The following is a 22,074-nucleotide window of genomic DNA, read 5'->3' as shown; positions in this document are numbered from 1 at the left end:
TAAACCTTGCTTTTATAGTAATTTAAACATTTAAAAACAATTGGATTTCATTTCTTAAATGTTCTCTCATTTCTAAATTTTTAAGCCTTTCACATAGACTTTTTTTAAACAAAATATGTATGTGTTGGAGATGTTGAAGGTATTTTAGTGTGTTAATTTTTTGGAAGATATCTCACTGTTTTAAAAAATGCTCTCTAGCCTGTGCTTGCCCAACTTCAAGACCGAAGAAAGAGCTTCGAGTCAGCAAAAAAGACAGTAGTTTAAAGGATGGAGGAGCTTACGTTTCTGAAGCAAGGTTCTGGAGGAACACCCCATCGTGTGGTGGGGACGGGCCGGAGGCAGGGCAGGATGCGGCGGCACCCTTCACTCCGGAGAGCAAGCGTAGGTTACCAGTTATAAGGGAAATTGATGGCAGGTTGGCTCATTGGCTACCAGGGTAACTAGCAGAGGAGCAGCTCCTCACTGCCTCTTTGATAAGCTATCAAGGTAGTTAAAGTTAGAACGATCATTAGCTGGGGCCTGGGGCAGTCATGCGTTAAAGTCAGTCAGGTGAGTTCAGTGTAGGTGAAGCCGGCACTGGTGGAGCAGGGATGTGCAGAGAGTAAGAGAGCAGCCACCTCGAGTGGCCTGACTACACATAGGGATTGATTTGTTTTAATACAAAACTGACTACAGCTTGCAGACAAAAATTTCCTCATTATGCTAATCAAGAGTCAATCATTATAAATAATGAACTGGAAAGTGTACATGAACAGTTTTGACATCTATTTTCTTCACAAAAATAATAAGTAATTGGGCTTCGTGTTCTATAATAATATTATTAACTGATGCCAATATTAGAAACATTGCACTGAAGTCAGTATGCATTTCTAAATAAAAGAAATACAGTCATTAAAAAGACAATTTGAGAAACATTGACAGGTTTACCTTTGTAGGTTAGCTTGAGTCGTGGAATATTTTGCTTAGAAGTTCCAATGACTGGAAGAAACAGCGTGGTCATGCTTAGCATCATCAAGGCATGAAAAAGGCAAAAATAGTGGCTTCTGGACTTTAGTCTCTCATCTTTATTAACATTCATGATGAAAACAATGTTCTCTTTCAAATGGTGCGAATTTAACCTAAAAAGAAGAGAAGAGCTATTAATATAGCAGTTTGCAGATATCCCTACACTTATTAAATTATAATTTTCTGAATGTATTTAAGATTTTTTTTTAATTGCTCTTTCTCTCCTGTTCTGCTCTTACAAATTGTTGCAGGGGAAATGAATCAGAACTGAGTAATAAATTCAGGTCTGGCTTTACTCAGATGGAGATGAGTGTATAGTGAAAAATTCAACTCTTTATGTTAATTAGCATCACTTCTATTAAAGTTTTCACTTTTTTTAATGCAAATATAGGAGGAACCAATTCTTTCTGTAACTTGATGAATTGATGAGATAAGAATACTGGTAGAAGCCTACTCTTTCCCCCATCATCCTCAAAGGAGAATACTCTTAAGCAAAACTAAATAAAAGCTGTCAGTTTTGAAAGAGTTATTTTTGATTCTGACAAAAATATTTTAAAAGTCTACATAAAATCAGAACAATTGGACAAGATCAAGTCAGGGCCACGAGTACAGATTTTAAGTCTGGGACAATGCAACCTTATCTGCACCCTATATTACTCCACACAGGGTAGCACTGAATAGAAAAACTAACTGCATAATAAAAGGGTTTATAAGAGGGAGGAGGTAGTTATCAACAAGAATGTCTTTGTTAAGACATTCAGTAAACCAAAACTCACATACTTCAAATTAAGCCTGATAATAATAATTACAAATAATATTTATTGAGTATTTATATGAACCAGACTCTTTTTAAAAAGTACTTTACATAAATTAAATGACTTAATGCTGCTAAATTAATTAAACAAGTAGGTCATTAGACTGAGTTCTTGGCTTCACTTAATCATATAATTTAAGAGAAGACAGGAATGTCTGTCTGACCAAAAAGATCTATACCATCAGCAGACCTTTATGTAAATTCTAGTTTCTAAAACTTCAATAATACATATTTTAAAATAAAACACTAATAAAGTCCTTCGGTAAATAACATATTTAAAGCAAACTCTTAAAAAATAAAGAATTGTATTATTTCAGAACTAGGAGGAAAACATGCATATGCATGAAACAGAGTCACTTACCAGGTTCCAGAAAAATTTAACAGAATTAGTTTAAAATTATGTGTTTTGAATTACTCAATGTCTTAAGAATTGTATTTTTGCAACTTTTCGATTTTACATTTACACCAGTAAAACACAGATGCATTCTTTGAGTTACAGATTCTCCTTAAAAACTTACTTTTTTTTTTTGCAAATACAAATAAACATTTAAGAATGCATATATATATTATATATACTTATGGCCATTAACACCATAGCTTATCTCCAACCATTTATTAAGGTGGAAGAAAGATTTAAGATCCTTTTCTGGGAGGAACAGTAGATTATACACAAATAAAACACTGTGAAATAATTGCTAAAATCGAGATATTTATAGGACGCTATGGGAGACAGCTCAAAGGAGAATCATAGAGGTTTAAGCAAGACAAGGATGGTTTCATAGAGGACAGAGAAAGGAGAACAAAAAGTAAAAAGAGCCGGTTCCAGATAACAGTGATACCTAGTTAAGGGTTCCTGAAAAGCTGGAAGCATGATGGACTTGAGAAGGGAGAGAGAGTATAGCATAATCCAGTAGAGTGGAAGAGAGAGGAAACCAAAGAGGAATTTGACCTAATGCTTAAATGTGCCGCCTGCCTGTTCTGGTACCTAATACATTAGGACTTAAATGCTGCTGCTGTTCCACACTGCCTCTAGTATTAGATCATAGGTGCTGGTTTCATCCATGTTCACCAGTGCTTCTCTAATCCCATTTGCATGTTCCTTTCACTGTTCCCTATGTCCGTATGTTAGCAGAACATGGGTATCTGATCACAGCAGATCCACAGCTTTGCCACACAAACATGAATTCCTCCACCACCCCCTACACCCTCAAAACAAGTAAAAGGTTAGTTGAATGTAGAGATTAAGTATATTAAATTTCTCATTAGGTTTAGTTTTTCTGAGCTTCTGGACATATTTAATAGGTTTTTTTTTCATGACATGTAACAATGTATGTAATGTGACTGTATGTTTATGTACACAGGCAAAAGAGAGGGAACTTTCCATGTGTGCATTTTATTAGCAATAATGACCTCAGGACAGGACATTTCCTGTGAATTAATGACCAGTTGGGGTTAATGGCCCTTAGCTGTGTATTGAGATAGCTACTCCTCTAACTGGTCATTAATCGCTAAGACATGCCCTGTGCCTCCAACACTATAAGTTAAGAAGATTGATGTTTTGGTTTCCAATGAACAGTAGTCATACTGTTCCTTGTAACCCAACTTATTAATATTGCTAAATAAGTTAAAAATCAAAGCACTGCTTTCCTTGCTACTATGACATTCGAAGTGCCCACACGTGCTAAAACATTTGTTAAGGGTGAGGGACAAAATAAAACAAAAATTCTGAACCTGCTGGAACTTTTTAAAAAAAACTTTTTTTGTCCTATAAAAGTCACTCTCTATTATCAGCTGCTCCTGGTTCTTTGTTTTTCCTCCCAACCATCCTTTGAATTCAATAGTTAATCTTTCAATTGAGATAATTTATGGGTTAAATATATTGCAAACAACCCTATTGATATTTTGCTATCTTCTAGTGCATGTTAGTGTATGTGTGTCTGTTGGTGTCTGCAAGTGTTTTTTGTACCCACATGTGTGTGTCTGGCATCTGGGAAGAATTATAGAGAGAAGTAGGTGTGATTTAACGTAAAGTGGGTGGATTTGGTGAACTGCATAGGTTATACTGCATGCTACTGTCTGTAACAAGCTCGACCTGGAGCCAATTAACTGCATGTAATCTATTCCAGATGTTCACTGGGACAAACAGCACTCTTGGGGATCTTCAGATGTGAAGCCAATAGGGAGTGTTCTGATTATGAGAGATTTTTATACACCGTTCCACTAAATCAGAGATCCAAATGCATAATCTCACACTCAAGAAGGCCTTGTGCCATTTCCCAAAGGAATACAAAGAGTCCAGAACTTATTAGATGGATGGCAAATCGTCAAAAATATTATTTGAAAAGCTAGGGATGTACAATTATGCATGTGAATATCATTGCTGTGTCTTATTTACTTATATCTATTTATTCCAAAAGTCATTAAGGCAAGAATATACAATTATAATGAAAAAAACATTCTATGCATAGAAGAATAATTAAAATACATGACAAGTCTTCACACATGAAAACCGTGAACACTTAGATTTGGGATTCTTTCTCAGGTGTGTGTGTGTGTGTCTGTGTGTGTGTGTGTAGGTTGGGGAAAGGAGGAAAAGGATCCTTGATCTCTTAATTTATAAAGAGTTATTTGTTCTTCGTAGCTTTGTGGGGCACGTAAGATCACTAGATAATTTTTATCTAACTCAGGAGACACAAGGAGTTATGATCACTCCCAAATTAAAAGTACTATCAGTATAAACTTGCTTTGGCCTAACTGTAGCTCACACTTTCTAGTTATTTTTTGATTGGATGGTTTTCCTGTAGAGTACACAAGACTGATCGAGTATTTAGTAATATTATTTCCTGACAGGGATTTGGAACATATTGACAAGAAACCAAATAGAAATTATAGAATAAATCTGAGCAACAAAGAGACAATATAGCAAACAAGAAGCTTCACGTTTGCAGAGGGATACCTTATATTCTATTGATGAAGTGCAGTGAAATCAAAGTGGAATGCAAGTAGGGTGAATGAAGTTCCATCGCAATGGAGCCTGGAATGCTAAGTGTTTCATTTACGTTTATTTTATGTCATCCCTTCTAAATTTGTCTTTATGTGTTTTCTACATATAGATGATGTTCTACTACTTTAGTTCCAGCAGGGGTATGCAATCACTGCTCAGCTGTGCAGTATTATTACCAATGAGTGGAACATACAGAGCAGCAACTTTTGATTGACAGATTTTAATGGATTTCATTGCCTTCAGATGTCAAAAATTCCTCATACATTGATATATTCCAATGGAGTCTGAAAGACCATCTGATTTTTCAGAGATCACGAAGAGACTTACATTTCATTAAATATTAATCTACTTCCTAATATCCTTATGAAAACAAGTCAGTGACGTTTTACCACATACCAAACTAAATATGAACATCATCAGTAATCAGCTGTAAAATTGAGCTATTTGTCAGTAAGAATAAACTACAGTAGTTCCATTTTTATTTTGCAGTGGTTTAAACACAATGTTTATATTTCTAAAAGACACTGAAAGTATATTGTTGTATAAATCCTGCTCAACAAAGCACCACTGTTACATGTACCTGGTTTTGCATGTCTTATAGTCTTGTATTTACAGCCAGGTCAAATTCTCCAGGATCTTACTCCTAATGAATCCAGCTCAATAAAAAATAATATGATAGTGAGATTTCAGAACACACATGTGCAACCTGTTAGATTTAGTATTGTAGGTTACGTTTTTTCCTGAACGTGACAGTAACAACAAAACCATGCTTTCATTGTAAAGTCCTAAAGAAATTAACACATTTACAAAAAATTAATAAAACATGATTGTAAATGACTTTACTGCTAGTCATCTTAGCCTAAATTTCCTATTAATTGACTACTCAAAGCAGAGCACTGGTAGTCCTCAATTTGTAGGGTCAGAGAAAGCAACAATGGCATAATCATAGTTGGTTTCTCTTTAAATCTGATTAATCCACAATTCAAAGGTGTATGATTTTCCTTTCCAAATTCTCATATTCAAGAGAGCATTTTGATCCAAGCACCTTTTCATGACCAAGAAAATCTTATTCCTCACCCTTTGGAATTCTGACATACTTTTTGAGAATGATAGAATATTTTGTCAAATTTTAATGTCTGCCTTTTGTATTCAAAATATAAATGCATATTATTTAAACTGATTGTTTTCTAAAACTTAACACCCTCCACCTCAAATATTCTGTCTGATATGTGGCCCCCTGCAGTTTAAAAAGAGATTTTTTTCTAAATAAACAGAATATCGAATAAAGCAGAGTAGGAATTACTACTAATTAAGAAGGCAAAAATATATATTTTCTTTATATAAAAAAATAGAATTAGCCATGCTTTTATTATTCAGTGGTTCCTCTATTTTATTCATTTTAGCATTTAGGACTGTCATTATCATCAAAACTGAGTGATGTTTTGGTAAATATCCAAAAGTTTTAACTTTATGTTCTGAAATAACACATTTAGTTTTAATTTAGACATTGAGTTACTTGCCCAGTAAAGATTTTCTCAAACTTCATAATACTGATCTACTATTTATGCTAGGTGAGCAATAAATGGATTTAAATCTTTGATTCTCTAACAATTAAATGTATAGAATATTATATATACAAACTAATGTAGTGGCCCCATGGTCTCTGTATCAGCAGAAATAATTATGCACCTCATAGTTTTGTCTCTCAAAGCAACGTAGGTCTCTTATTACATTTAAAAATATTATCATGCTGCTGACTTCAGCAGCACTTACAGTAAGGCTGAAGCAATGTAAAGACACACAAAGGCAAGAGCACAGCACCGGCATAGGAATGATGAACGAATACAGTTAAGAATTTCTTATTTCCTGATCTGTGTGGTGGTCCTGATTTTTTAATAATTTTCACCTGTTATGCTATATGTTCCAATTAAAAATATTTGTTGAAAAGATTATGTTATGTTACAGGAAGGAAAACAGAGAATTCATCATATCCTTAAAAACAATACATAGAGGTTATTAGTTGCCAATTTATAAACATAATACCAACCTATCATACAAAACCACCAATGTATAGGAAATAGTAATTAAGTTAGTTCCTATATATAGCAAAGCTAAATTATAACATGGGTTCACACTATACTTAATTTAGAATCTTAAGATTGTAACTATTGGAAACTAGTAAATAATAATGAACTAATTAAATTACGTTTTTCAGGCATAAGATAAGGAACAATTATAAAGAACCTCTGTAAAACATCTAACACTTTTAAATAAACGGACTAAGAAATCCAATCAAATCTACCAGCAACTCTAATATCAAAAGCAAACTTCTTAATCTGAAAAACAGCACATAGCAGGAAAAATGTGACCCTGAACTTCATATTCACATAAATTCTCCAGGAATGTAGGTACTTTTGAGATCAAAACCCTTACGATAAGTCAAATAACTCCTTTGTAGTGCTTTTTTTTTTTTTTAAGCAAAAGGATGTGCTCAACACATTAACTCAATTTCTTTCTTCACTATTTAATGAAACACCTACAGGAAATAAACATTTCTAGCAATGTGAGGCATTCCATCTGCATAGGGAGAAGAGTTTAAATAATTCACTTCATAAACATAACACTATCTGGGAAGAAAAACAGGCAGCATGTGAAAGGAACTTAATGTCTTATGCTGAACTTAGAAACCTGGTCTTCATATCAGATTTGAATTCCATGATAATTGACCCAAGTTTGCTGCAAATAAGTAAACAAATAACAATTTTTAATGTAATTAAATGTGAAAATAAATTAATTTTTCAAACTCCTCTTTAGCATACTGAATTCAATAACTGATGACTATTACGTCTTTCTTGAGTGAATTTTACAAGATAAGTTTGCACATGCTCACCCTAGGGCCTGCTAGCCCAGAAAAGGGCTGGGTCTCTGCAAGATGGTTATCCATAATAGAACTGTGAATTTTGCCACAGATAATCCTCAGCTACTACCAGAAATTCAAGAGTTCTTAAGACCCTGGCCCAGTCAGTACCCTCAACATTTGGTTTAGTTCTGCTATCAAAACACTAAAAATAATTTTAAAAATAAAGTTATAACTTTTATACAATAAACTTTTCATAGTAAAACTAAATTTTTATATAATTATAATTTTTTTACCCTTGTATGACTGCATTGTTAAATTTCTTCTACCTACATTTCTAAACATCCCCAGTTACACCTTCCATAACTCCTCCAGACATGTCAGAAGTAGAGTAGCACTAGGTCTGCCACTTGCCTCCTGTCTATTGATGGGAAAGTTACTTAACCTCACTGTGTCTCACTTATTGCATCTGAAATAGTAGATAGTAGTCTACAGCCATACCACCCTGAATGTGCCTGATCTCATCTGAAATAGTAGATAATAGCAATATTTAACTCATATGTTGTAAGGATTAAAAGACCATGATGTAAAGCCCTACACCATGCCCAGTGCATAGTAAATGATGAATGAGTATTAGCCATTTTTAAATGATTGCATTTGATTTATACATAGTAGTTAGTATCTGCAAATCTCAAACTCCCAATTTTCCCTTCCTACTCCCTTCCCCTCTGGTAACCATAAGTTTGTTTTATATGTCAGCGTTTTGTAAATAAATTCATTTGTATATGTTTTGTAAATTCATTCTATATGTTTATAAATAAATTCATCTTTCTTTTTAGATTCCACACATAAGTGATATCATGATCATATGGCATTTTTCTTCCTCTTTCTGGCCTACTTCACTTGGAATGACAATCTCCAAGTCCATCCATGTTGCTGCAATGGCATTATTTTATTCTTTTTTATGGCTAAGTAGTATTCCATTGTATAAATATTCCATTCCATTGTATAAATATACCACAGCTTCTTTATCAAGTCACCTGTTGATGGACATTTAGGTGGTTTCCATGTCTTGGCTACTGTAAATAGTGCTGCTATGAACATTGGGGTGCATGTATCTTTTTGAATTAAGATTCCCTCTGGATATACGCCCAGGAGTGGGATTGCTGGATCATACGGTAAGTCTATTTGTAGTTTGTTTTTTTTTAAGGACTCTCCATACTGTTTTCCATAGTGGCTGCACCAAACTACATTCCCACGAACAGTATAGAAGGGTTCCCTTTTCTCTACATCCTCTGCAGCATTTATCGTTAGTAGACTTTTTAATGATGGTCATTCTGACTGGTCTGAGATAATACCTCACTGTAGTTTTGATTTGCATTTCTCTGATAATTAGCGATACTGAGCATTTTTTCATGTGCCTATTGGCCATTTGTATGTCTTCATGGGAGAATTGCTTGTTTAGGTCTTCTGCCCATTTTTGGATTGGGTTTTTGTTTTGTTTCTTCAAAGTATAGCAATAACATATGTCTATAATAAATATCCTTTCTACTGGATCTTAATACATTACATATATTTTTAAATTTTTACACATCGATCCATCTATTCTATTTAATTTAGTGTACTGCTTTCATTTCTACCCTTCACCTTTATTTTTAAAATGGGTATAAAGATCTTTCACACTTATCAGTGTACTTTGCATTTTACTTTCTTTAAACAAATTACTGTGCCTAATTATGATGCCACTTAAGAAGTTTATATAATTTATATTTTGTAAGTTGCTAACATGCTTTGATATATGTACAGCATTATTTTAAACAAATGAAAATAATTTTCCTGCATGAAAAATAATCATATTTAAAAAGTTACATTTCATCCAAGATCAATGCTTGACAAGTTTTTTTTACTTACCTTAAAGTTGCTGTTTTATTATAAAGTATATTTTAAAATTCATACCAGCTTACAAAACATGGTTGATCTAGTTTCATTATTAATACCCTATATATCATAACATAGCAAAACACTGCCTGATGCATAGCAGGAGCTCAAAAATAATTTTTAGTTTATTGGCTATAATAACCCAGAAAATAGGGAAGCAATATTTCCTGACTGAAAGCAGGGCAAAATTAGATATTATGTTAATATTCAATTGGGTTTAGGTAAGTTAAAAAGAAAAAAATCAATTACATTTTAAACCATTCCAGATCTGTAAACATTCCAACTATTATTTATAACAGCTTGCAAAATTGCTGTATTTACAACATACCAAAGATTGAGGTTGTCTCTCCCACAGATTCAAAGAGCTATTGTACCTCTTAAAACATCTTAATATATCTACTAGTTCTAAGGTGGAATATTAAAAGTATATATTTAAAAAATTCCTTTCATATTCAATGACTACTCAAATATGTATTTGCATAAGCATTTAATGTTTGTATAACATAAGCTTTACTGTCTTCAAAATGCATGTTTTAACTCATGTTAATTAGACATTAATAAAACTAAAAGTAAATATGACAGTGCATTGTATAATACCAAATAGTGTTATTATACAATGATTGAGTAGTGTCTTATAATTAACATAAGTTTTAAACTTTATATATACATATGAAGATACCATATTTTAAAGCATGATTCTGTAACACTTTCTTTCAGAAACACTATCAGTTATACTGGGTATGCAATTTGGAAGCACAGTGTGAACCTTGTTAAAGAGCTCATGGGTAAAGCTGAATTAATCCCTTTTACCAACATTCTCTACATTTGTATTTCAAAAGTAACTTGCAGTTGCCCAGGGCATGAGCAACATGGCTGTGTGGAGAATGGATTGGGATGCTGTCTTATGAAGTGAGATTGATAAGATACCAGAAATTTCAATGTCTTATCAGGTAGCCCCATATTTCTAAACACCTTTCTGTTCTTTCTTATGCAAACTTTTTTTTTTTTTTTTTTTTTTTTTGGATGCTTGCTGGTTAAAACCATTTGCTGAATATCTGGCTCTTCAATGTCCTCTTGCACTCTTATGGCCATTCTTATCTAGTACCCTACTCACCAGTATCAGTTTCTTTTTTCTTTTTCTTTTTCTTTTTCTTTTTCATTGAGATATAATTGGCATATAACATTGTGTAAATTTAATATCAGTTTCTGAGCTGTGTTTTATTCCATCCTCATCAACTATATCTGAAAAAATGAATTTAAATAGTCAGCTATATCTGAAAAAGTGAATTTAAATAGTCAAATCTTTCTGCCTCAATTAGAATAAGCAGGAGATTCCTGCGTTGAGCAGACAGCTACAGATGGACATTTCCTCATTTTTATTTTTTATGTATTTCTGTCTTAGAAAAAAATATCTTATCACCTTCTATGGTATGACCTCTGAAGTTGATTTACAAGTGAAACTAGCACTGTAGTCTGGATTTTAAAATACAGAATTCATTTTAGATTCTCTCTCAAAATCCTCTATAAATAACCTCATTTATTTTTACCACGTGTTATAGCAACTATAAAATTACTGAATCTCCCAGCGATAACACAGCCTAAGAGGTTAGGCTCTGGCTGTGCGATGGTTTGGGTTGTAACCCCTGTTTTGCTACTTATCATCTTTACACCCTGAAAGAATTCACTTAATTTCTCTAAATCCAGTTTCCTCATCTATAAAACAAGATTATCAGTTCTTTTTAACTCTGTTGTTGCAAGATTAAAATGAGATAATGCATGGAAAGCACATACCACCTTGTGTAGCACACAGGTAGCACTCAAAAAAATACGTTAGCTGAAAATTCTTCCATTTTTGCATGGACTATGATAGCAACTCTTTTTCCTAAGATAGTAAGTGAATATGAAACTTAAAAGGAAACCTAGAAACTCCCATGTTCTCCTATCATGCTTGCAAATGTGTTTGTGTAATTTGGCATTAAAGTTCTCAACTTTCATTCCACAATGTAAGTTTTTTTCTGTACACAATTAGATAAGATCCCATATTGCAGGAATAATAATACATTCTTTTTCTCTGAACTTCCAATTTGTTGAGCTCTGGCAATGCACACTGCCAAAATGAAATCTTAACCAAAAGAACACACATGCTTTACTGGATATGGAAATTGTTAGAAAATAATAATAAAGGCCAAGTGAAAAATAAATGCTTTTTATTTTAAAGTATTCAATGTGGGGGTTACTAAATATGTTTCACAAAAACCTTTGAACTGAGATGAATATTTAGAAACAGTTTTGATGGCAAGTTAATGTGAAGTTCCTTCTGAAAGCTTATTTAGATATTATAAGAGCCAAAAGAATTTATACACATAAAGAATTTTACCTTAATTATAATTGCTGTACTTTTTCTCAGTATTCAAAACACAGTAAACTGTCATGGTATGGTAAAATCACAATTTAAAAAATGTGTTCCAAATCCTATTTAGGCCATTCCCTACATCTCACGAGGTCTGCCCTTGTACCTTCCAGAACAAGTGTAATCCCCAATGGCAGACACATGTACTTCTTTTAAGTCACATGAAGGCAAGGATGAGAATGCTATTCACCACTGTATCCCCAGTCTAGCATAGCGCCTGGCATAGTCGGAGATGAGCATATATTTGTTAAATAAATTAAAGAAGCAGTCAATCTCTTCCTTTTTCCTTTACCAGCCTGCTTATATGATTCACAATGATGAAGCAGCCAAAATCTCTACAAATCATCTGTGTGTGTGATGTCATGAAGACTTGGAAAGCTTATGTGGAGTACCAGAAACATATGGGAACTTCTGGATCAAACTAGAATGGCCCCATGGCTGCTACAAAGATTCACACCTCCAGAAAAATAGAAGAAATAACTGAGGGGGTCAGGGACATTCTTGATATTTCTGGGTATCTTTTTTAAAGAGTTTTCAGAGTCACACTTTTCTCACCTCACTTGAGGATTTTGCAGAAACATGTAGAGAGTCCATGTAATAGTAAAGTATTTGACATCTGGAGTCAGGGGGGCTTGGGTATGAATTCTAACGTTAGCACTTTCTGGACAAGAATTTCTGCAAAATTTAGGCAATAATGGCAACTTTGTTATGTCATTTGATTTGAAAGGGTATCCATTCAATTTCCTCTCCATGTAGTATGTGTAAAATGAATATTAGCCATGATGATGATTATTCCTTAATACAGATTAAGATAGTTCAATTCTCCCAGTTGGACGCAGTCTGCTAATGTATCCTGTTGGCCCCTATGATTTGAAAGTGAGCGAATGCCCACTAGCCATTAGGGAAATTCTGTTAAGTTTCACTCCCCTCGTGAAACCCCAATGGTCTCCATGGAGAAACCTTCAAATAAGAATGTGATATTTTAATGTGGTTCTTTCTTTGCTATCACCTTTTTACTTCCCCTTGTCTCCTTCTGTCAATTGTTGACTTTTACCTTTGAAGACACAGCATAAACTTGAACATAAGCAGAAATTAAGCACATATTTAAATATTCACCCTGACTTTATAGTCCCCATTGTCCTAAAACATTCACAGCACAAACCTTTTCCTTAGTAAATGCATATCCAGATTAAAAGGGGATAGGAGAGCAGTGTCTAAGTGGTAAAATATGCAAGCTATTTAAGAGAAAAAAGTAGAAATGCAAAGATTATTGCTGTCTTGGGCAATAATGAATATGAAGTTCAAGTTTAATAGCGCTTGCATGCATCTTTTGGAATGTCAACGAACAGCAAATAATTCTTGATTATAAAATGATGAGAAAAAAGAGGTATCTTCCTATCCTTGGCACTTCAAGAAATCTGTTTTCCAGGCATCTCTTCAATAAAACTCTCGTATTGCATTACTCCAATAAAACTAAGAATTCTCTTTTTTAAAGTTACTATGTGGCTTAATATTTTCAGTTTAAGTGAATAAATTCTATCTTACTTATTCACTCAAAAAGGGCTGACTGCCAGGGACTGTGATAAGCATCAGTATTAAGTAAGCATGCAACTTTGATTTTTCAAATATTGTATTTGAACCATTTAAAACAAGCACCTACATCATCCATCAACCTAGTGCAAATTTGTAAACTCATATATTTTGTGAAAAATCATTATATTCATCATTATAAATGGTATTTTAAGATACAGTTTAAAGCAATTAATTATATAACTCTCTATAATTATGTTTTTTGCTTCAAACACTATAAAAAAAGGTTCAAATCATTACCCTTGGAAGGCAAATTATGCCTTATTGCTCCTAAAAAATGAATTTGCATCAACTGGGAAAAGATTTTCAAATGGGAGAAAAACATTTTTGATATTTTGCTATTTATAGATTTTCATCCCACAACTTTAACTATTAAAATCTGACTTTTTAATATATGTCAGCTTCTCCAGCTATTATTTTATAAAGGACATGAAGAACACGAACAAGAATGAACCATGTTGCAGCAGAAAAAAGCACTAAAGCTTAAAGGCCTGGCTTTGCCTCGTACAGGACATCTTATCTTCAGGGATTTAATTAACCACTCAGAGTGTTAGAGTTCTTTTCCGTAAATTTAGTAGGCTGACACGTCATCAACCTAATAGGGATAATATGTAGTTCTAGTAACGTGCAGATAAATATTTTGAAAATAATAAAAAGACAACATACATAAACCCATTTCTTGAAAGAGGTTCATTTTTTCCACTCGCTCCAATCTTGCTTTCTCAAGGATCAATGTTATTGGATCATACCTAGTGCAGAGTCAGTTATCAGAAAGCCTGCTTTCAGATCTATTCTACTTCATCAAATAAGAGATGTAACACATCTACAGGAGGGAAAAGTGAGGGAATATCTATTCTTTAATTATCAAACGAGGCTATCCTCTGTGTCAGTGATGTCATTTAATAACATACATGTTATGTTACCTCTAGGATTAATTTTTTCTAGTCCATTTTCAAAGCCACTAAGGGAGCCCTGAGTAGCTGTTACAGTTACTGGATGCCTCGGTTACTACAATTGGTATTCTGGACTCCAGCTGTGGACTCCCATCTTGGGAGAGCCTGATGTTTCCAGATTTGTTTGTTTTCAGAAAGTGTTTGCTTTCATACTGCCATCTTTAATTTAAAATATGAACTCCCTACCTTGGTACGCCAGTTCCTTCCTCAGATAAATTACTTTCACTCTCAATTCCTCAATGTGTACTCCCTGTTCCAGTCAAGATGGTCAACCAGCACACGCCATCCAAACCATGTTCATTTCCTTCTCCCTGTGCATGATACCCTGCTCCCCAGATCCAATCTCATCCATTTATGGATAAATTCCAAGTCGAAACATTGACTCTCTCTCAAAATCACTACGGCACAGTTTGTTTTCTACCACGCTAACTTACAGTCAAATTATCTTGTACATGGCCTGATGCTTCCTACTCCCCCCAAAATACTGGAAGATGCTTAAACACTGAAAACATATATTCTTTTAAATTTACCTTAAATTAGCCCACAGAAGCTGACTAGGCTCAAAGTAGAAGCCTAATAAATGGTTTTTAGATGGATAAGAAATCAACAAATTTTTAAAGGAAAACATTTTTTTTTAATCTTGCTCATCTGACTTATTAAACATTAAATGAAATTTGGGCACACATTTTCTAAGAGAAATAAATGATATTTTTGAATAACCTGAAAATCACATGTCAGTTTGTGACAGAGAACCTGACAAACCTGACTAGGTATTATAAGAAATGGGAAAGATAGATAGGTTATGCTTTATGAGTAAAAAAGATTACTGAGGTGTAGACAAAGAAACATCACACCGTTTCTCACATGTCCTAGTGTAATTGCACCATTCTTCGCTTCAGTTCTGATAGTATCCATTTCTGTAAGACGGTTGGCCATAAATAGGATGACTTTATTTTAAAATAAATTCTCATGTAAACTGATTTTTCAAAAGTTTACCGACGGGTTTATAATTTAGACTAAATAAATCACATTTCAGACAAAATATTCAAAGTTATGGTTACAATTTGCATATATAGCTACAAAACAACTACTGTGCTTTATAGTAAGGTGTGATCTGATTGAAAATCTACAATGAAATACTAATGAAAGATAAAAAGTTAGCTTTTAGCATTACAAATGGTATTTTCCTTGAAAATGAATATCTATTTTTAAAAAAATTCTATCTTACGGTGGGAATAAGCATATAGGTATGGCAGGAACTATTAACCATCCCCCAGTATCCACACCCCTACTTGACATTAGCGGGTGTCAATACCCATACGTCATGTTAGGAGTAAAAACCCATCAGCCCTAAATTCAAGTAAAGCGCACGGTAGAAGCCTCATCCTCCATCTTCTCTCACAGCTGATGAGACAGGGTCCATAAATTCTGACTAATTCAAAGGGATGTGTATAATGCACTTGATGCTTCTTTAAAATAAATTGCTTGCTTCCATTCCCTCTCATTCTCTATTTAAACAGGCTACAACATGGACAAAGTGCTTGTCAGCCCGCTGTGGTGACACTGCAGCTGAGGGCAACACTCTAAAGCACTCAGGGCACCAAGACAAAGAATCTGAGAGCAGAACAAAGCCACTTACTGACGCTGGACCCTTGACTACATCAGTCCTTCTGCACAACAGAGAAACACCCTTGTATCTTGTTCTAGTTCTGCATTTGGGGGCCTTTTTAACAGGAAAACAACGGATATTCATTTTATTAGTAGTCATTAAACTGGTTTTAAAGATAGGTTTACAGCTTGTAGATATAAAACCTTTGATAGGTTTTCTATCCTCTATTACTTATAATATATTTCATAATAAAATTATTTTTTAAAACAATACAAATACAGAATATTTTTTCCTGAATTTATTAGAAAATAAAGTTTCATTATTTCTGTCATGTGATCAAAGGATAAAAATTAGCAGATAAGATTCTCTTTAATCTTTGTAAAATTCCAGCTCTCTCAGCCAAACATATTTCAGCAGTATTTAATCAACAGTCTGCCATGTTTTTGTCTTACTTTCAGCCTAGAGATGCTATTCCCTCTTTAATTTTACTATGGAATTTCACAAGCATGTTCTCTAACAGCAACTACAAAAAAAATGCTACCCCTTAAGTGCTAGTTAATAAGCTGTTAACTAAGGTGGATCAAAAAACCTGATAATGATAATCAAATTGGAATAGATTAGAAGTTTAAAAAAAAAAAGACTGGATAAATATAAAACATGGTTTCATTTCATGGCTAACAGACAATGTATGTTCTATTTGTAACATGACAAATGCAGTGACAAGAAATGTATATCATGGAGTTATTTTATGACTTAACTTGAGATAACACTACTCATATTCATAAAAATACAGACTATGCCATCACTAAACACCCTTGTACCAAAATATCACAGCAGTTGTAATACTATTCATTTTGTGTTCATTTATTTCTGCACATGATATTAGGTAGAAGACCTATGCAATACAGAAAGAATATGGAGTAAATATGTAAATTGATGTATAAAGCATTTAACATTGAAATACATGGGAAACTAATATCAAACTAGGTGGTAACACTCAGATTCTTTGAATGACTCCATTACTTTAAATTATATTTAGTGTAATCAACATAGTCTTCACACAAAGGGCAAAACCAAGATACTTCATTTTCACCCTCTTAGAATTTTTCATTCTTTTTAACAGCAACCATAATTGATGAACATCTTTTTATAATAATGGAATGCTCTTTAATGGAAAGCATCAAGGGATAAATGAATATCTGACTATCAGTCTGATTCCTGATATTAATTTGAGGCCAGGTTCTGCTACCAACAAGCTTTTAGTCCTCAGATAATTTATCTGAGCTTGCTATGGTCTGAATGTTTCCACACTGCCCCTAAAATTCATATGCTGAGATCTTAACCTCCAAAGATGATGGCAATCATAGATGGGGGCTTGGGAAGGTACTTAACTCATGAGGGTGAACCTTCACGAGTGGGATTAGTGCCTTATAAAAAGGCTACCGGGAGACCCCTTCGCTCTTTCCACCAGGTAAGGACACAGAAAGAAGGCACTGGTTATGAACCAGGAAAAGGGCCCTCACCAAAACAGTCCAAGCTGGAGCCCTGATCTTGGACTTCAAGCCTCCAGAACTGTGAACAATACATTTCTGTTGTTTATAAGTTGCCCAGTTGGTGGCATTTTGTTATAGCAGTTCAAATAGACTGAGATAGACCTCTTCAGGTTTTATCGTCCATTTCTTTAAAATACAGAAGCTGGAACTACTGGAACCTTAAGGTCTTTTCTAAATCTAAAATTCCGGTATGGCAGATCTAGTCATGATGAACTGTCTCCAATTTCCTAAAGTTAAAAAGCCATACAGATGGTCTGAAGGAAAAGTTTACTAGCAATAAGAGCACTAACCTTTATTTTTAGATTTCACCTCTACATCTGTGACATATACTAAGTATAATATTGACTAAGATTTTGTCAAAATGTTTCAGAGTGATTCTAGAATTTCAGGTTTACTCAAGAAAAACCAAGTGTATCATAGACATAATCATTCAAGAACTCCAAGACAGGTAGGAACACAGCCCTATTATAAGTTTCAATACAAATGCATAAAATACAGTATTTGTTAACATAAGGAAACAAATATTCTAATTTATCTGATTTAAAATAATAATTGAACCACTATATGGATACTATGAATTGATTTCTTCATTCAAGAGAATATTTATTGAGCACCTTCTAAGTGTCAAAGTGTCAAGCACTACAGATACTGAGTGAACACAGAAAAAAAAAATCTCTATTCAAGCAGCTTGTATTTAGAAGGAACAGAAACCAAACACAAAGGAAATATAAGGTGTCAGAATGTGGTAACACTAAGGAGAAAAATGCAAGAGATTTCAAAGGCGGGACAAGGAAGTTATCATCTAAATAGGACAACTTACCTAAGCGACATTAAGTAGGCTTACTGTGAACATTTAAAACATCTTTAGTATTTAAACAGAGTAACCACATTCAAAGCAATGACAGTTCTCATTTGCAGCATTGTACTTACTGGGCATGAGAAGGCTGAAAAAAGCCTTATTTTCTCCACTTTAGAAGAAGAATGATTTTCTTTCTAAACTGTCAAGAAATACACTCTGATCTCTCTTTTTCACCTGGCATTGTTCCTCTCTAGATATGCCAAATGGGACGATAAAAATGTTCAAACATACTTTCATGATGTGGTTACAAATTGCATATCTCAGTTGATGCGCAAATTGAAAAAATAAAGACATTTGGAGAACATAATAGAGTTGTTTCTTTTTGAAATCCAAATTAGAGTAAAAATATAATCAGCCTACTTATATTCAATCTATCTTAAGATGAGTAACAAGTGACTATTTGGACTTGTAATTCTTAGTAGAGTCACATGTTCTCTAAACATGAGAACTAATTAATGTGAATGGTATTATATGACACTATATATTATATAATGGGCTAAAATAAACATACAGCATCTATGGAAATGAACTGATGTGTTTAAGGTTACTGTTCTTAAATTTTTAGAGGGAGATATTTGGTCATCCAAGAGTAAATCAGCTTACCCTCAAGCTTTCATTTGTAACTTCAATATGATTTCTTGTAATGCATATCAACTTACTTAAATTTCTGCATTTTCTCCCCTTCCTCAAATATGGAAAAAATTTAGTCTGGCAGAGTAAAAATGCACAATATTAGAAATCACGTAAGTTAAATTCTGGTTTATGCTCTGCCAATAAATATCAGTGTGACTGCTGAAAAATTATTCTATCTTTGTGAACTCTAGTTTCCTTATTTTAAAAGAAGGGACTAATGAAGATGGTCTTTAAGGTGTCTCACTGTCCTAATGTGTGCAAGATTCCTTACATTAAAAAGAAAAGGTGAGACATTCTTCATCATGATGTCACTTTAAACATCAGCACACAATTTGGTCCTACCTGTTACAACAGAGATCTTATTTCTTATTTCCTGGCTGTCATATGTCATTTATTCTGTGTAAACTATGGTCTACAACATGCAAGACATGAACACATTATTAACAGTTTCTGATTACCGCAGAGTCATTAAGAGTCAAGTCTACTTAATCCAAGTTTCAAGACCTTTTTTGAGGGAATGGCCTCATACTAAATGAATGCATGCATACGATGACTAGGGATGAGAATGTAAGGACTCTGAGAAACTATTTTATCAGAGCAATGTGTTCTGTTTTGTTACCCTAAAAATTCAAAATGCATTTAGAATTCTCAAAAGTAGAAAAAAATCTGCTTTAATCAAGTTCTTATTGGAGAGAAAGAGACTTGATATTTTTTAGCAAAGTCTGAGTGTTGTTCTTTGTACCATGTAGTTTAGTATCAAGAAAAACTTAGCAGCATTAAAGCAACCTGTTGTTGTCTACCCCACAAACTAAAGACATAACCTACTGCCCTGACTAAAGTACAGGGTTCTTAATATTCTTTCACAATATACAATATCTTGGTGTAAACATCAAGGTAAATTTTACTGCTGGTTAGTTATGTTATTAAAAATAGATTGCAATTATTACCAAAGTAGTATGTTTGCACTCTACACAGACCACAGACAAACAAAAAGAAGAAAATAAAAACATCATATTTCTATTCCCACTCCACTCAGAGGTTATCGCCGTTAAAGTCTTGTTACTCTTTCCATAGTCTTCCATACATATTTTTAATCATAATGAGATCATATCAAATATTCTATTTTATAATCTATTTATAAGTTAATTGTCTCCATTTGCCTGTCAATAAACTTTCATTTTATTTAATATCCAGGCCATATTAAAATTTTCAGTTTTGTCCCCAAATCGTTCTTTATAATTGGTTTCTCCATCTCTGGATCCAGATGGTGTAACATACTGTATCTAGCTGCTGTGTCTCTCTCATTTTTAATCCACCACACAAATCATTCCCCTTTTTGTTTTTCATGACATTAACTTGTTGACAAGAGAAAGGTTCAAGTTATTCTTTTAAGCATGCTTTAACCTCTTCATAAATTTCAATGTTATCAAGAGTTAGTAAGTTATTTGAAAACCATGTGTTAACCAACTGCGCAGGATGCCTATTTCCCCAAGCTTTTGCTGGAATCCAGAGAAAATTAATCATTGTGCTACCAGGCATTCTGTGCTGATTTTTAAAAGATTGAATGTTCTCTTGATCTTTCCCCACTGGGAGAAGGACATGCTGCGTGCCTCCCTGGCAGAGAAGCACTGCCCTCTCCGTGAATGAGCAAGAAGATGTTCTAAAGACAAAGTCTTAGCTATTACTTAAGGGTACCTTCTTTGTGACCTCTATAAACCAATTTCCTCTCATGAATTCTTTCACCCATCAGAGTGAAATCCCAATAAGAGCGTATTCCTATTGGGCCAAGTAGTACCAGTTTACCTAAATTAATGTTTATTTAATATCTCATAATGTTTTCTATTGAGAGAAGCAGGGCTCTGTTTTCTCAAGGTTTTTGCCAAGTCTCATAAATCTGGGAAAAGGCAGTCAGTGTATCCCCTACTAATAGCCAAAGTGGCCACACACAGAATAAACAAGGGCCTAGTTTATAAAGTCATCACTGAGAGACCCTATTGGGGTAAATTTGGATTTCTCAGTATTAATTTATGATGTGTGCAATGCACTTTGCACTCAAAAACAAAGAATAGAAAAAGAGTAAAAAAAAATGCATTTAAACAGAGCTTTAATACATTAAGTTACTATTTAAATTTAACAGCCACCCTCCCCCCCAAAAAAGAAAAGAAATAACCAAGAAAAACAATGTGTTTCTGTGAATTATATGGAAGTAGATAATGAATTTTCCTTGGTTTGAGTGTATAAGAACTCCTAAACAGTGATGTATCAATATCACTAAAGAAGTACAATTTGCTAGTGTTTCTCCCCCAATTTTTAAATTATTCAATTGTTGACTTAAAGCTTAATGAGTTATTTCTTTACCAATATAACAGATTTTTGAGCCAAAAATGCCTAGTAAAATGTTGAGAAAGTGCTTAGTTTCATCTACAGCTTTAATATCAGCTAGAGTTAGTACCATAAGAATTTTATTTTAAAAGTCAAAATTTATTTTGAGACATGAAATCACAGCCTTATTTAAAACTACATAATAAAAACTTTCTAAAGATGTCAGAATTTATTTATAAAAGACATAGACTACATCAGGGACATAAAGAATCTAACTGTCTCATGGTGGTCCTATTTTTATTTAATCGTTCTCCGTGGTAATACAGCACTTTCCCAATTTGCATTCGTCATGGATCTTAGAGAACAGGATGCAGACATCTTTCAGAAAGAAGAATAAAGTCTTTTGATATTTGTTTGGTTTCAGAGATCCCAGAAAGAGATTCTTCATAAGAAAGGAAAGAGGGGCTGCCATTTCTTAGTGTCTGAAAACCCTGTCAATATTTTCTTTAATTTTATGGCTCTTTTTG

The 22,074-nt window shown here is 33.6% G+C and overlaps 1 protein-coding gene across 4 annotated transcripts in view; it reads right to left on the bottom strand.

Annotated features, from left to right (window-relative positions):
• SEMA3D (semaphorin 3D) overlaps positions 1–22,074 on the bottom strand; it is a 178,448-nt gene that overhangs the window by 117,449 nt on the left and 38,925 nt on the right. For all 4 annotated transcript variants that reach the window (XM_032484096.1, XM_032484099.1, XM_032484100.1 and 1 more), the window contains one exon: positions 928–1,118. In XM_032484096.1, the coding sequence (XP_032339987.1) occupies positions 928–1,078 (151 nt within the window). In that variant the 5' untranslated portion in view covers positions 1,079–1,118. The remainder of the gene's footprint in view (positions 1–927; positions 1,119–22,074) is intronic.

Source organism: Camelus ferus, chromosome 7, assembly GCF_009834535.1.
Source record: "Camelus ferus isolate YT-003-E chromosome 7, BCGSAC_Cfer_1.0, whole genome shotgun sequence".
Taxonomy (NCBI): domain Eukaryota; kingdom Metazoa; phylum Chordata; class Mammalia; order Artiodactyla; family Camelidae; genus Camelus; species Camelus ferus.
This window is presented reverse-complemented; position numbering and strand designations above follow the sequence as displayed.